General features: G+C 32.6%; 1 protein-coding gene across 5 annotated transcripts; it reads left to right on the forward strand.

Moving 5' to 3' along the window:
• The first annotated feature begins 2,657 nt into the window (after nucleotides 1-2,657).
• Nucleotides 2,658-16,334, forward strand: LOC114176037 (sister chromatid cohesion 1 protein 2). 5 transcript variants are annotated; one of them, XM_028060944.1, is made up of 14 exons: nucleotides 2,658-2,737; nucleotides 2,817-2,960; nucleotides 4,553-4,808; nucleotides 4,907-4,950; nucleotides 5,039-5,085; nucleotides 8,691-8,749; nucleotides 8,875-9,563; nucleotides 9,682-9,796; nucleotides 10,345-10,481; nucleotides 10,554-10,765; nucleotides 12,005-12,038; nucleotides 12,145-12,169; nucleotides 12,254-12,386; nucleotides 15,927-16,334. In XM_028060944.1, exons 2-14 carry the CDS (start codon nucleotides 2,843-2,845, stop codon nucleotides 16,020-16,022), a joined length of 1,965 nt encoding a protein of 654 aa, XP_027916745.1. In that variant the 5' UTR covers nucleotides 2,658-2,737; nucleotides 2,817-2,842; the 3' UTR covers nucleotides 16,023-16,334. The 5 variants fall into 5 exon arrangements, with proteins under 5 accessions (XP_027916745.1, XP_027916759.1, XP_027916751.1 ...); XM_028060958.1 differs by having other exon boundaries at nucleotides 12,148-12,169; XM_028060950.1 differs by having other exon boundaries at nucleotides 2,661-2,737; nucleotides 2,805-2,960.
• The last annotated feature ends 1,281 nt before the right edge of the window (nucleotides 16,335-17,615 follow it).

Consider the following 17,615-nt stretch of genomic DNA (forward strand, 5'->3'; position numbering starts at 1 on the left):
GGAATTATGTCCTACATAAACCTTACTCATACATTATCAATCAGTCATGAAGTTCTTACACATACCATTAACATGTCATTTAGTATGGGTGATCAACCATCAAATATATCTCATGCCAAGCTCATTTCCAATTCATTTATTCTCCCCCATACATACATAGTACATGCATATCCACCCCCATTTGTACATAATAAGTCAATGAACCAGCCAATCAAACAACCATCAACATTCATGAAATAAAGCATAGCAAAAACCCAAAAGAGGTCTCGCTCAAGCTGGAGTCCTCGCTCAGGCGAGAAGAGTGCTCTCGCTCAAGCAGTAGACTCTCACTTAGGCGAGACTGCAATAGTGGCTCCTGGAGAATTTCGCGAGCTCTCGCTTAGGCGAGGCTGTCTCGCCTGAGCGAGACAGTTCGTAGCTCTAAACACAGCCCCTCGCCTGGGCGAGCGCTCGAGTAGAAAAATTGGGCGAGTTCCTGTTATTCTCGCCTGGGCGAGGTGAGCTCGCCTGGGTGAGTATATCAGTACTCACCACTGAACCACGCGTATTCAATGAGGGACTCACTCACAACAACACCCAAAGCATTTTCGTACCATCAAAACAACATACTATCACTAAAACGCGAAACAAGACCAAAGTACACCAACAGTGAATCAAAAGCATGAAGTCTAGCTTCCCTTACCTGGAATAAGCTATCCAAGACTCCCAACCCCGAATAGCGAGCACAACAGCTACGAGTTTATCTTAATGAACTAGAGATTAGAGAAACAGAGCGAAACTGGGATTAATAAGGGAACCTCTGTCGAAACCCTGACAATAAAGCTAGAATGAGGAGAGAACGTTTGGGCGGTTAACTTACTTGGAACAACTGGTCCTCCTAGCTCGACGTACTGTGAGAGTAAAGCCCTAGCAGAGGCGGCAACAGCAGCTCAAGGAATGCGGGAATCTGTTTTACGCAAAATGAGCACAAGAATTAGGGTTTGGGCAGATTTAGGTATGTTTTCCCCCTTTTTGGGCCAGCCCTAAGACCCAAATGGTTAGGGGCAGCCTTAAGAAAAGGGCAGCACAAAAAGTGGGCCTTACATTAAACACTTAAATTGAGAGTGTTAAACATTCTCATGTGAAAAGAAAATATACAATAAATAAAAATATTTAAAAAGAATAGAAATATTTGAATGTGAGACATAAAAAATATGTAATTGACATACATCATTTGAACATAATTGCATAAAGGTTATGATAAAGATAAAAAATACATTAGAGATACAAATGAATTTCATGACAAACCAAATAATTAGAAGAAATAAAAAATAAAAAATAGAAAGTGTAATAGCATAAACCCCAATCATACTTTATTAAATACGAATATTTTAATAATTTAAATAGAACGGAGATATGGTGGAGACAAGTATTATGAGGGGTATGGGACAGAGATGAGGTAGATTTGTACATTCTTATATACCTTCTCATACCTAATTGAAAAAGTCGGAGATTCTCCATACCCATACCGAATCAATATGGGAATTCTCTATTAAAACAAGGACGAATTCGGACAATATCCACATAATGAATTTATTTGTCATCCCTAGTTTTTGCCCCACTCTCTTGCCATTTCTACCCCTAGTTGAGTATGTACACAAATGATATCGATAATAATGAAAGAGAATCAAATGAATTATAATCGATGCTCCTATATTATAAGCTTAAAACTTCTAAAATAAACTGCTTTTACATTAAAACAATATTTTGGAGACGTTATGTTTAGAAGTACTAGTTAAATAAAACTAACATTTTCAAAACTCCAAACAGTTACAAATAAATAGAGTATTCAGTATTTAATGTTTTGAACATTTAATATTGTGCATTAAATATTTTATAAACTAATAAATGATTTTAACATTTAGTATACGGTAACATTTTTTCTATCCACATAATTAAAATAAAATATATTAATTCTTACTGTTATATAAATAAATATTTAAAATTCATAATTAATTGGAAAGTTGATAATTAATAGTTTAATTATTATTCTATCTACATAAATGAATATTATTAGACATCATATTAAGAAAGAAAGAAATAAGTCAAAGAGTATATTTGAATAAATAAAATTATGTTTTCAGCAGCATTTACATTTTCAGGGAAATTTAAAACTACACTTTAAGAAAATCACTTAACAATTTATATCATTAATTAAATAATTATATTTATACCATAATAATCAATATAAATAAAATAAGATTATATTAAATTATTAAGAAGTATGTTAAATATATGGAATGTCTACCTATTATTGATTTTTTTTATGGTGTTCAATGTATTGATTCAAAAACTGAAAATTTCTAATTCAATTTTTAACTATTATATTAATGAAATCCCGCTATTAAAAATAATAATATCCTATTTTATAGACAATAAAAGTTTAACAACAAATTATTTAAATAAAAAAAATTAAAGTAATAATACACGAACACTTTCATTTTATCTATATTTATTATACATTTTTTTTTCTTTTTATAACATCAAATTTTAAATATTTAATGAAATATTTTTTTTATATAAAAATTCAACTAAAAGCACTTAAATTAGTAAGATTACTAAAAGTCAATTAATTTTTCTTATTTTTATGTATTTATTCGGCGGTGATGTAAGTGTTTTTCCGTTAACTAGTTGGTGTTTTTTGCGTGAAGACTGAAGAGCTTCTTACTGAGCATAGTAGTCGACCGTTTCCAATCAGGTACACATTCTTCAAATAACTAGCACTTAGCTAAAAACCATGATAAAACCTTATTCCTATCACATAGTTCCTTTTGCAGGGTACAGTGGAACCAAAGAGAAATAGATGTTGAAGGACAAGTTCCTTCTTCGTTTTGGAAGTAATCCTGTGCGGATTGCGGCTTTCTGCTTCAAGAACCTCAGGAAAATTCAGGTCCTTGATACCGACATTTCTTCTGCTGTTGGTTAGTCTTCTCTTTCTCTCTCTCATTCTTTACGTGATAAAATTGCAAATGCTTTCTGTCTTACTTCCAAAGACATCCAAAATTTTGGTTGGCTTGTTTCGTTTTTCATCGATATAAATGAAATTCTGTTTTTTTTTTCTGTTGTTGTTACTGTTGTGTTTTTGTTCCATGAGTGGTTATGGCGGCTTAAAATTTTATTTGTTTATGTTCTTTTGTATTTGTGAGTAGTTTGGGGAATGGTTGGAAAAGGGGCAGTTTTAGCTGAGGTTAGTTTCAAAATTGTGGATGCAGCTCTGCTGGCCGGGGAAAATTAGTGTTGGAAAACAGTTTTTGTTTTTGTAGTTTTCAATTATTTATTGCTTCCAAGATACCCTTTGGCTTTTGGTTTAGCAGAATGGTGTTAACCCTGTTGGCAAAACACTTAAACGTTAAGGTAAATACAATGAAGCTTCTGCGACTTTAGCGCTTTCTTTAACATACAATTTTAATAATTGTGTGCAATTTACATGTCTATTATATATATATATGAAGCGATTATCCTAATCATAATCATTTTTGTGTGGAAGTTATTGGCATTGGATTCAATTTTAAGGAGAATAAATAGTGACAATGATGAATGTGGTTGCGGTCACATTGATTGAAAGTTGAAAAGAAAATCCGTTTTGGTGAAATGAGTCTGATTTGTACTGATAGTATGTTATTGTACATATATGTGAGAAGAAGTTAACAGTAGCCTAGTAGGGTGTCAAATTCTAACAGAAAGAAAGACAGCTAACAGTGATCTAAACTACAATCATATACGTGCATAGATAGAGGTTGCAGAAGTGCTATTTGATACTTGTATCAGCAACATTGTCAACAAGTTATCAAAAGGGGTAATGATTATAGGATGTTATGGTATATTTCCTATGTAGTTAAAAATGGAGACGAAAATTCATTAATCAGTTTTTGCTGGAGGGATAGTAGCAGACCAAATCAAATTTCCTCAGCCATTTGGCTCTCCGAACAATAATAGATATCGACTACATTTTGTCTTTGACAATATTATTTTAGGACATAAACTACTAGTTTTGTTAACTTCAATGATCAATTAGCTGATATATTAACTAATCTCCTGTGAGGGCCGTGGGTTGATTTTGTCTCATAAGCTTGGTGTCGGTAGCATACATAATCCAGCTTTAGGGAGTGCATAAACTTGATTTTATTTACATTTAACTTCTGCTAATTCTGTAGCCATTCATGATGGTTTTTTTAATCCTGTTGATTATGTGTGGAGTTGTATATTTGCCAAGGGGAAAGGTCTTGGGGCCAAGGGACCCTGTGTTATTTGTTTAAATATTTAGAATTTTAATTTTTCTTCACTGGGTTAAATATTAAAAATGCTTTCGCTAATAAATTTTATTTGCTCTAGTAAACTGGTTAAGAGGTTTGTAAGAACACTTTTATATGGATCATGTTTGATGGTGCTTGGTCCTGTTACTCCCAAAAATTGTTAATAATTTTCTTGTTTCTGTTTATAATCCACTTGTGAAATCCAGATTAACTTTATGCTAATGTTTCTCCATTTTTTTTATCTTCTTTGCCTTCTGCAGACAAGATTTTGCAAGATGAAATGGATGTTGTATCCTATAGAGTGCTAGGTTATCTTCTTCTTGGCATTGTCAGAATATACTCTAGAAAGGTTGAATATGTACTTGATGATTGCAATGAGATGCTCATTAAATTTAATAAATTTGTGGACAATAGAGAAGACTTTGCCCATGTGGAAACCTTGCGTATGTCTATTAGTATACCTGAGAGATTACAGTTGGATGCTTTTGAGTTAGATGTACTTGAAGATACTGGCAAGTAAGGTTTTACTAGATTATAACATACAAATTTACATGCTTTTGGAATTTTATTTTAGTTTTGAGAATTTCATTACTTATCTTCTTCTAATGTTTCAGAGACCATACTGCTCTTCCAGAAGAAATTACTATCAAAGACAAAGGTACTAAAATTCTTTCACTATTTTACTTTTATAGTAAATTTAATTTTATCCTATTTTTTTGAGTAATATATGCTGTGAAATGCAACAGAGGTTGTGTGTAAAACTGGGGAATTTGGGCTGTTTTCTCAAGAGAAGGTATGCATTCCATAGTTCTTCATAGTGTCAAATTGTAGTGTCTCAATTCTTTAAGCCTTACCTCAATAATGTTTATTCTTTTTTATCCATGCAATTATTTTTGTTTCTGTTTGTCTTGGATTGTTCACTAATATATTGTCTAATAAATGCTTTTCCATGATTATATTGGTCTGTTTCTGTTGGATTCAAGAAATAAACACATTTAATTCTAGATAAACTATATAATCATCTTATTGTATTTAGTTAAGATTTTGGTATAAAAATCAACAAATACCGGTTTCCCTAAAATAGATCTCTTTCAAAACACCAAAACCAACAACCTCACCCCTTTATTGCCTTGTGGAAGTTGTCAAACTATAACTGGCACACCATTGCATAAAAGTGCTTTGCTCGAAATTAATGTAAAAATAACTTCCTAATTCAGAGGTATAACTGCCTAATTTTTGTTTTGGCCTATCAATGCCTTATGTTACACAAGAAGCCTTACACCAAGTACTGAAATAAAGCAATTGTTCCTAGCAACTCAGCTATGAATTTGGTCCCAACAATTCAACCTTTTTATCTTCATCTCCCAAAATAAGCATTCTTAAAGTTTTTTCATGATACCCATGATGTGGCCATAATAATGGTTGGTCACATTGAAAACGATCAACTTCTTTCTTTCTAACATTTTCTCAATTTAAATGCCTAGTGCTGTAGGTTTTGAACAATGAATTAATTTTTTTTAATTACCACTAGTATAACTTCTTCCCAGTTCCCATTTTATCTCTATCAGGTTTAACCCTTTTTAAAGAAACAAAATGTTGTTCTCGAGCTCAATTTGGACACAAAATTCTGGTTATAACAGCCCAGACCCAGTGTTCTGGTTCTAAACCACATTTCATTTTTTTTTTCTCTAAGCCTAACATTATAAATATAAAATTTATTGTTTATCTGTTTGTCTAAATGATTGACAATGGGCACAATTTGTTGATAATGAGTCCTCAATTTTCTTCTACATACTAATCACATTCAAATCATTCATAAAATAATCCTAAAGTCAATTCTGCTGTAATTTGGGTTAATTGGACCAATGAACATTATAAATTCCTGCTCAAACTCCTACACACAATTTGTTTGATTGCAAGGTTGGTAATTGTTCATAGGGATTTTCTGTTCCATTACTAGAAAACCTATTCAATGATTCCACTTTGAAAACCTCCAATGTTGATAGAGCCCAGGAACAAGGGTCAGCTGGAGACCAATTGTTGGGTCAACACATCCCAAGGTTTCGGAAACTTTACTCCAGAAAGAAGGAAACCTGGCAATCAGCAGCAGAGGTTGTAGTTGTTCACAGTGGAGTGCTGATTGTAGCAGAGGGAAAAAAAATGGTGTGGCTCATAGAGTGCGGATAGCAAGATGAATTGTGAGTGAAATGGCTTGGTACCTACAGTTATAGGAGCTGAGAGGTTTGTTCTTGTGATTTCTAACTATACAAATACTTGTTCTTCCACATTTTTGGCATTCTGGTCTGTGTGAGTTTAATGCTAGTGTTTGGGTTAGTTTGTGTAATTGAAGGCTTCCAGATCTAGTCCAGTTTATATTAGTCCCTTCCATACAAATCAAGCCCATGGACAATTTGAGTTCTGGTTTAGTCTTTTGCTTTTCAAAAAGGCCATGGTTATAAATATAATTAATTAAAAACTTTTCAACCCTGGCTTGCTACCTAACAGGATCTTGCCCATGAAAATTGGGTATTTCACTTTCCACTCTTTCTTTTTAAAAGCATTTGAATCCCCATCTTCAAGGCTAGATGAGTGACCAATGACATGACCTTGATTATGTAGTTGACTAGTTCTGGAATGGTTAAAACATCTTCCATGGTGTTTTTCCATTGATTGGCCTTTTGTTCTAGGCCAAAATCCTCCAAATTATTTGGATAGTGTCTCCTATTATTTCCTTTTTCTTGGGTATTTATATTTGTAGAATAAACTATTTAGTCTGTATTCTAATATTTATGTTGGAAGTTCCACGTCAACTGGAGATAAGGTTAATTTAAAGTATATATGTGGGTGTAAATCTCACTTTACAAGTCGGTTTTGTAAAGTTGAGTTAGGTTTAAAGTCCACTTCTTAATATGGTATCAGAGTCATGGGTTAGAGTTTATCCTAACGAAATTTGATATTTGTTGGGTATATTGTTCCACCCGCTATCGGGTCGCTATCGAACCACCCATTAATGTCTAGTCTCATGTTCGAGATGTATATACCTCGGCGTGAAGGGGTGTTGGAAGTCGCACATCATTTGGCTTAAAGTCCACTTCTTGACAATTTAAAAGAGGGGTCATTTGCTTCATGCTATCCTGCCATCCTGCTTGCCATTTTCAGAGCTAGCTGCCATGCACTACTGTCAAATATGATAACAATTCAAGCATCAACAAATACATGGTTTCTTCTCAGCAAAGAGTTTTCACCTTGAAACTTCAAAATGACAATCTGATGCGTCAATTGCCAACAACACTACAAGGATCATGCATGTAACTGTGAGATCTAAAATTCATATAAAAATAGAAACCTAATAACATAATACAACCCTATAGCAGCCTAATTTAAAATTTGACCTATTATCTATCATTGGTTGGCAATCACATGCTGGTTAATAAGTAATTTCGCTTATGGAGTTCCACTTAGGGATTTAATTGATTATGTAACGCGAGTAATGTATAACATAGATACTGTTTTGCTTCGGCTTTACCTTAAAGCTTAAACTTTTAGGTGAATTATTCCATTACATTCATATGAGAAAGTTATCTCAGTTTTTAATTCTATTGAATCTGTTTCTTTTTGTTTTTTTATTTTGTTTTTTATCTTTCTTGTTACAGATTTTCTCCAAATAGTATTAAAATGAAATCAAGGCAGATAATATTTAATGAAAATTTGTTTGGAACATGTATGGAAAAAATATAGGGCATAAATTTGTCCCAAATAACTGGATTACCAACAAAGTTAATTGGGGAATATGATCCTGAGTGATAAAATTGTACAATGATTGTAGATTATATTTAATCATAAATGTTTGAAATGATATGCAAGGTTAGGGTGACAAAGGGAGTTGACCTGCCAAAATATGTTTTATTTTGAATGGAATTGGTAATAATTTGGTATATTGTATCATATACATATATATGTGTGTGTATGTATCTATGTATGGTGTTAATAAATATAATTAATTAAAACCGTACTGTAAATTAAATTAATATTAAAAGGAAATAACATTCTTAAATATTGGTGGATTAAGCAACTCAACCGACCTTGACTTGGTGGGTTGGCGTGCTTGTACGTTGAATCATCTAAGCAACTCCACTAATTTTGATAGATTGACTAGTCTAGTTCTACCGCTTTGTCGCCATCCATGCAAGATGTTTTATGCCAATTTGAATCATTTCATTGACCAAATGAGCTAGTTACATTAAATTTCACCTTAATTGTAGCCATAATATGTTATAGGCGTATTGATGGAAGACATTTTCATATACTTGATAGTGTTAAATTTACTTCAAACACAAAGAGCAAACCCTTGTGTTATTTTCTTGATTCTGCACATACTAAATGCCTTTTACTATGCAGTTTGAGGAGTTTGATGACAGCGAAAATACCTGCTCTTCTGATCGCGATAAAGTGGGAAAGTATGTTGACCAAACTTATGAAAATATTATTTTATTTCTTCTGTCATGACATGTTGCTGATTATAATTTGGATTGTTCTGTATATTCTTCAATGAACTTATTTGATTGTGCAATATACCTTGCAGTGCTCATCTAACTCAACTGTTGAGTATGATGGGTATTAAAGTTGATCCACTTAGTCCAGTTGGTTTACGAGAAGGCAGCATGTTTTCTCTAAAGGAGCCAATGAACTTGGAAAGTGTTTTAATGGTAGAAGGACGACTAGAGAAAGAATTTGCTGGTCAAGATCAACAAATTGTTGAAGATCAGACAAGTAAAGATGTAGTATCAAGTGAAGATGAAATGCATGAAGACAGTAGTAGAATCTCTCAAGATGAATATACGGATATCAGTATATTCTGTGGGAGAGAGGAGGAACATGTGTCATCTATGGAAGAATATATCAAATCTTGTCAAGTTGACGCCGTCCAGAGTTCTGTCAAGGAAACATTAAGCTCGTTTTGCAACATGAGTGAGGAAATTATTGAAGTTCTTGAAGCCAGAAGTTTGGAAGAAAGTACAGAAAAGACTGAGGATAATATACACCAAGAAAAAGAATGTGTGCCCCATGTCAATTCATCTGTTACCAATGACATCCATGAAGAGCTCATTGAAGGGTCTGCTGAAAAGTGTGATAACAAAGGAAAATTAGGGTTTCAAGAAAAGGTTTCAGTTGAAGATGAAAGGCTTAGTTTTACTCTATCGAAAACAAAAAATCTAGATGTAACTCATGTGTCTAAGTTTCAAGATGATTCCGTTGGAAGGCCAAAACGAGGTTCATGAAACCATTATTCTTCTTAGGCCTTGAAAATGCAACTGCTGATTAATTTTCTGTCTTTGTTTTCAGCATTTGGATTCTTCAAATTTTTTTTCTTAAAATTCTATTTTGGCAGGTGCTACTACGCCAGAGTCAATGCTTATTTCTACACCAGCTGTGAGAGACCGCTCACATTTCTCAAAGAAAAGAAGAGCTGTTATTGATCAAAAAAGAACTGTCCTACCAAACAAGTATGTGATAATAAGGTCCTTTTAAATTATTCTTTTTTCTAGATATTCAAATATTCAATGCTTTTTTACCTTGCTTCCTTGTGCACTAGACTGGTGGTAAAGGATTGTTCCATGTATCTAGAGTTTGAAGCTGTAATCTAAGTAATAAACTATGATTTCTTCCAAATATTAGTATAATATGTCCATTCACATTGTAATAAATAAATGTGTCACAAGTATATGACGTTTGTATTTTACCTAACAGAAAATTTGCTCACTGTTAGAGTGGTGTGGGAAAATCCATTTAGTTATTTAGGAAATATTTTGAATATAGTTGTTACCATAAAATTAGGCCGCCCATTTACTTCAATTTCTTACTCTTATAGGAAAACCCTCCAATCATTGGTTTTGTTTCTTTCCTTTTCCTATAATTATTTATGTGTAGTTCATGTGATCTTGTAAATGAATTAACAGTTATTCCACTCACGATAATTTTAATTCAATTCTTATTTCAATGTGCAAGTCTTTTCGTTATTCTCAACTGAATGTTACATCTTGAACCATTTCAGGGTAATTACAAAGATATTATGCACTGCAGAATCCATAGTTCGTAAACGAAGAAAATACCGTCGTACTTCACTTACTTGGAAAAGAGAATCTCTCATTTCCTTTCATCCTGATAGATTCTTTGAGCCCTTGCTTCCTTGTAAGTTTAGTTTTATCACTTCTCTTTTTGTTTGTAAACTCTTCTATCTTTACTGATCTTGGTTTTCTCCAGGTTGTTCCTCAAAGCTTCAACTTCTATTCTCTAGAAAGAAAATGAAATTACCCGATTCCCTCAAGATTGTGGAAGCTTCAGGGAACCTACACTTGCAAGAGTCTCCAACTATTGCCACTCCTCTAAGCCCTCCTCATAATGATATACCAATTGTTCCAGAGACTCTTTCTTTGAGTACAAATGAAAATGAGTTTCCTAGTCTGTTGGATGAGGTAAAGAATAACTATAAAGAAAACCATATTATATGAAAAAGGGTGAAGATTGTTAGAATATATGAAAATATGCAATATTATCTTTGATTATGTCTTATATATCCTTTACAATTAGTTTCCTCCAAATTATCTCTTAGGATTTTATTTTTTTACCATTTGTTTAGCATTATGATTTGTAGTCTAGGATTTATGATTTTCTCCAAAACTGAGTTATTACTCTAGGTTTTAAATTCTATATTATCCTTTAGGATTAGTTTCGTCCATATTATCTCTTAGATTTCTATTTCCTTCCCATTTATTATTTAGTAGTACACCGGGTTTTATTATATCTTATTGTTACACATCACAATACTTGAGTATATTATTTATAGTTTCTACTTTTATTTTCAGTTTCCTTACTTTATAACCTAAAACCTTATATTTTCAACATGACATCGTAGCTATTTCATCTTTATGTCCTATCTGGCTAGTGCCAACAATCCATTGTTGATGCTGGTATTTTTGTTTATTTGTTTTTTCCCCTTAGCCCTGCAGCAATTTTTTCGTAGGCACCTTGAAACAGATATGAGAAAACAAGACAAAGAAGAAGCAGATATAAACTCACAAAACTAAATTATTCACTATCAGCTGAAAAAGCCAACGTTTACAACGGAAAAGGCTTCCTTTTCACACAGGGTATTTCTTGTCACAAGTCAAAGATGCTCAATACAAAAAGAAGACCCCTAACACCTCCCAAAGGGAAACTGTTTATAGACTTTCTCAGAAATTCTCTCCCCCAAAACAACTAACCGCATAACTCCCTTTTATTTCTAAATTTCCTTCTATAATGCACATTCCAATTTCTCATTATTTCCCTGCCTAACAGATTCCTAATCGTTCCATTTCCTCTGGTCCTTTAATGAAGTTTTTGTCATCCAATAAAATAACTTTTTTACTGTCATAAAAATATAAAATATGTTAAACGTGATGTTTTTATGAATCAAAGCTAATTTCCTCTCTCACTGTCGAATAAAAAAGTCTCACTCCATTAAATCTCTTTGCTGAAGAAAAAGAAAAAAAAAATCGCCAATCGGCTTTAGCAGATGTACATGTGAGACTGCATTTCTTGGAATGTTAGGCTTCTTGAGTATATCTATTTTTTTAATGAAAAAGCCCCACTTTACTTTTGCTTTTATTTCCTCCATATTTTTATTCAATGATCTAATTGATGTATCCATGCATTTATTTTGTTTATATCAGGAAATAAATTCATTTGGAACAGATAATGCAAAAAGTGAGATCTCTTGTAAATCTCCGTCTATAAATTGTTATAATTCCTGTTGAATTCAATGTTTTGCAAATCATTTGGAACATGATGTCTTTATTTATTTTCTCTACAGTAGTTGGGTGGTCTGATCGAACCAGGTGAGATGGTTGGCTTTTGGAATACCAATAGTTCAAATGTTGTTTTGAGATTGATGGATGATGGTGTTCTTTGATGATGTTCAGATATGTAGCAAGCTACTTGCATCAGAGTTTTCTACCTGCAAGGAATCAGAAAGAGGAGACTGTGCTAAACTTCTCAAAAGTTTTTGGAGGCCTAGCCCGGAAAGAAGGGGCAAGGCTATTTTATGAAGTACTGGTATGTTAAACTTTTTGTTTCAAGATTATGTTCATGCTTATGAAAAGTTTGGTGACTACTTTTCTTATATCAACCTTCTTTCGTCATTTTCTGCAGAAATCTGAATTGTGTTTTCTTGTCTTTACTACCCTTCTTTTTCGGTAGATGACATTCTTTTCAACTTTACAGGATGAAAATGTGTTCTTAATATTTGTCAACTCTACTTTTTTTTCTGGGATTAAGTATGTTTTTAGTCCTTGAACTTTGAGTGAAAATTGAAATTTGTCCCTATCTGAAACTTCGATACATTTTGGTCCTTAAACTTTAAAAATAAATTAATATAGTTCTTTTAACCCAATTATATTAACTTTTTTTTACAAGTCGAATGCATTTTCCAAAAAATATTGAACCGGGAATGTGTCAAACGATGTAAACAACTCCGATGCTAACATGAAATGCGTTCGACATGTAAAAAAAATAATGTAATTGGGTTAAAATGACTATATTTATTCATTTTTAAAGTTTAGGGATCAAAATGTATTGAAGTTTCGGACATACGAATTTCAATTTTGAGTCAAAGTTGAAAGACTAAAAATATACTTAATCTTTTTTTCTGAGTGATGATAATAGGAAAAAGTACATTGTAGTCCATTTAGTTTGTGATAGAATAATCATGTACTTTCAATAACTTTTTTTAGGCCTTCACCCTTTCATTTAATTAGGGGCGGATCTTCTGAGGATAGGGAAGGGCCATGGCCCCTCCAAAATTTTGAAAATTTTTAATTATATATATAAATATATTTGAAATTTTTTAAATTGTAGGTATTATATTTTAGAAATTGATGAAAATTAAATTGTGTATCTATTTATTTCTTTTATAAAGCATAACAATTAATAATAGATAACAAAACATAAAATCAAATATAATAAAAAATAAAAATATTTAGGTTTAATTTATCTTTTGGTCCCTGTTTTTGTCCAAAAGCTAACCCTAGGATTATGTTAATTACACCAACAAAACAAATTATTCATACTAAGAGTTTTAATTTTAATGAAAAAGTTATTGATCTGTTTGGAGAAATTTAACAAAATTTATGGTAAAAGACCAAATTGCATCTGTTTCTCAAAAATCGGGACCAAATTAAGACAAATAACTGAAGGACCAACTTAATATTTTTAAACGAAAATATGAATCAAAAGAGTAATTAAACCAAATATTTATTAAGATAATTTTTATTTTTCTTCTCATTGTCTTTTTAGTTTTTCACAAATTATAATCATTTCTCACACTCATATCTTTTCTTGTTTTTGAAGACACAAATTCATTATTTTTGCTCTTGTTTCTCATTTATCTTATTCCTTTTTCTCATTTATCTCATGAGTTTTTTGTATATTCATTTTTAATGAATATAGAAAAAATAAATAATGTATTATGTGTTTTTTCATAATCGATTTTTAATTGTGACTTGACTATAATATTTTTTTTATAATTACGTGTCTCAATTTTTTATTAGATTATGATAAATTATTTTTTAATATTATTTACAAAGAAGGTATATTGATAAAGAATAAAAGAATAAATTCATTTTTTAAAAGTGATAAAAAAGAAAGTATTGATGAAAACAAGATAAACCCTACTTCTTCACATATTTTGAAACCTTATACTAAAGGTCAAATTGTTAAGTTAGAGAAGCTATTTTTTGAAGCATTATACTAATAATTGAATCTAATAATCTCAAAATTATATTTCAAAATTATATTACTTTGGTCCCTCTAATACTTTTGGTCAAGATCTGCCATTGCATTTAATGGATCAACTATATTGTCTGATTGGAATGTATAACTCTAGAATGCAAGTCTAGGGAATTTATGTCTGTCCTTTTGCTCTATCTTAGCAACCATATTGAACAAATTAATCCTGTCAATAATTCAATTTAGTTATTTAGTTCAATCATTTTTTTCCCACTTGAAACAGTTAGTTGAAAGTATGAGCCTATGTGTTAGGAACAAAATCCATAAATCCTGACTTGAAAACTCTTTCACTGTTTTAACTTTTATGCGATTGCTCCAATTTGTTATAAAACCCAATAGGGTTCATAAAATATCTGGTTGCTAGTTTAGATGGAGTCCACCTATTGTAGTCCGCCTTTTGAGGTCATAGCCATGGTAGTCCGCCTATGAGACCTAATCTTCAAATATACTCAATCCCGTGCTTTTATGAGTGCTATGATATCTTACTGTGCTTATTAGCATAAGCATAATGTGTCATCTGATGTGCTCAATCCAAAGGAAATTTTAATTGCTTTAGAGATTCATCATAATCCATTAAATATTGAGCCACAACATCTACCGAAGTTTCTCCTGGTGCAAACTTAGCCGAAGAAATGCAACATGTACAAAATGAGAACAATGTCACACCCTTGGTGAGCAAGCAACTGGCCTAGGGTTCCTTGTGGCCCAAGCTAGCCCAATGGAAACCCTAATTAGGTCACACACACAAGAAGCCTAACTTCTAAGTCCAAATCTACACTATTGGGCCCAAAGTCCAAAACAAGGCCCAAACATTCTACACTATTTGGCCAAATACAAGGCTCGAAATAATAAACTTATTCTAACTATTTACATTACAATTGGTCCATGAAAATAAAAACTTGGGCCCAAAAAGCTCACATGAGGCTCAATTTTCATGTTTGTGCCTGCCATTGTTTTTGTGATTGGTCCATTGACTAGGAGTTTACCATCAACCTTAGAGACAAAAAACAACAAAAAATGGAAATCCTTACTCGAAAACTCTTTCACTGCTACAGAACAGTGTCATTGAGATGAACTTGTATTTCTTCACACACCTTCAGCAGTCACAACAGGGTAAACAATATTACCCCAAAAGGAGCACTCGCCAAATGGTTTAGTAGATTCACCAAAGTTGGAAAACATAAAGCTAAAGAAACCCCAATTTCATTTGAGGAACTATTTATTAGGTCTTTACTCTCAAACCACATAATCACTACCTGGATATAACTAATTACAATTCACCTTTCTGGAAATGTAAAAGTCATTCCTCTTCTCCGTCTTGTCCCCATTCCTAACAATGTGCATGTGTGGCACTATAAGATAATGCCAAAGCTTTCTTTCGATGCTTGAATATTCAAAGTGGAAAAATCTTTGGTAGAAATATCAGTTCATTCTTAGATTAAACTAGGATTGCAACATTTTATTTTCAGTAAATTACACATATTTATCCTGGGTTTCATTAAGTTTTCTCTGGTACTCCTCTTTTCACGCCTGCGCAACCCGTTTGTTTGAAATATATATGCTTACACACCATGTCTTCCAAGAAACACGTTATACTGTCGATACTGAATTATGAGCTCTGTTAAGAAACTTCATTGGATATTCACTGAATCACTGTAATTTTTTGCTATTTTATTTTTTTAATTTTTTGGCTATTAATGTAAGACCACAGTTACTCATGATTCATGAAATGGACCTCCTAACGAACCAAAATATGTATATGTTTTATATGAAATTGTTTTCATTTGTTTACTGTATAATGTTTTTCAGGTTCTTAAAACTACTGGCTATGTAGATGTGGAGCAAAACGAAGCTTATGGGGATATTGGAATCACTAAACTTCCAAAATTAGACCAAACTTTTTGATTCGATGATCTATTAACATATAGATATCAAAGGAGCTACAGAAATAGAAAATTGATAGGATTCTGGTGGATTTATATGTTGTAGTTTTTTTTGTAATTTATATCATTGTGTTTAATTGTACAGCTTTACTTGCCATTTTATTTTAGTCACTTTTCGAAATGGATTTCTGTCACTAGTTACACTGTACAGTGATGTCAAAGCTAGAAACTTCAATATGGCAGTGATAAGCCCGAACTTTGAATTTATCACATTTAGGCAAATGTTACTGATTATTTAAAGAAATATGATCTGTTGACACCACTTTTTAATTCACTTTTGACACCAACTGAGATGGATTTAGGGAAAACAATTTATAAGTTGTTTTAATTGGAAGATGCGTATACACAAATTTGACACGCTCCGGAATTCGGAATTGGAAGATGTGTAGTTGCATTTTGTCACTCTTGTTCTCTTTTTTCCATTCCTCACAATCATCCTTTATGTTTTCTTCTGCCATTTTTCATTTCTCTCATTTTTGTTCCTCTCACCATCATCTTTTACTTTCATACACACATAAACGCAAGGCAGAGCAGGGGATCTATTCTTAGCGCCCTATGTTGGTTTGTTATGAGTGAGTTTGTTTCCTTCATTTTTCTTTCGCATGAAACGATGCCGCTTGAAGTAGTTGGTGTTTTGCAAATCAAAATAATCCTCCAAAATGTTGTGAAGGAAGAACTCCAAAAACGGTATCAATTCAGGGATTGGTCCATTTGTGCTTTTTTCCAAAATGGTGTTTTTCTCTGCCCTTTTTGAATAGTTGCAAGAACCCACCTCAGATCTAGAATCTGGAGAAAAAAAAAAGGTTATGAGTAGCTTTCTTTCCCCTCTAATCTACCAAAATGTGATTTTTATTATTTGGTTGTTGTTGTGGTGTAATTCATAGCGTTGAATTTGCTTTTGGGGCTCACTAGTATCCATCAACGAGGATATTTGAGGAGAACTAAGGAGGTGTGGAGGTTTAACTCTTAAAAAACAACCCTTGTTGCTTGCATTATGTAACATTCTAGGTGCATATTACTTAATAAATATAATTTATTGAAATCCAATATAGTAAATAAAAGCGGGAAAGTTTAAATCTTATATCGTTGCAGTTTTATTATGTTGTGACATCTTTTCTACAAGCTCATAGTAGAGAAAAGTCTCATAAAGTTTATAACAAAATGTCTGAAATTGAAACATAGAATAAATCATTCCATAGTCTGCCCCGCTCAGTCCCTACGCATCAGCATGCTCACCTGGATTCACTTATGCTCCCACATGACAAGTCACACGATCATCGCCAAACACAAACAGAAAGGGTGAGCTGAGAAAGATAATATAATATACTTAATGAATAATAACAATCACCCCTCTCCTAATCTATCTTAGCCAATTTTTTAATTTATTGACTTCTCTATATTTGTTCCCATCACAATCTCAACCTATACGAGAAAGATCCATATACAACCATGGTCTTCAAGGATTATCATGCTCCCACGAACCTACCCACTCGTGGTCCAACCCTATGGACCTCCCCGCCCATAGTCCAACTCTACGAACTTGCCCGCTTGTAGT

The sequence above is a fragment of the Vigna unguiculata genome, chromosome 1 (genome assembly GCF_004118075.2).
Source record: "Vigna unguiculata cultivar IT97K-499-35 chromosome 1, ASM411807v1, whole genome shotgun sequence".
Classification (NCBI taxonomy): domain Eukaryota; kingdom Viridiplantae; phylum Streptophyta; class Magnoliopsida; order Fabales; family Fabaceae; genus Vigna; species Vigna unguiculata.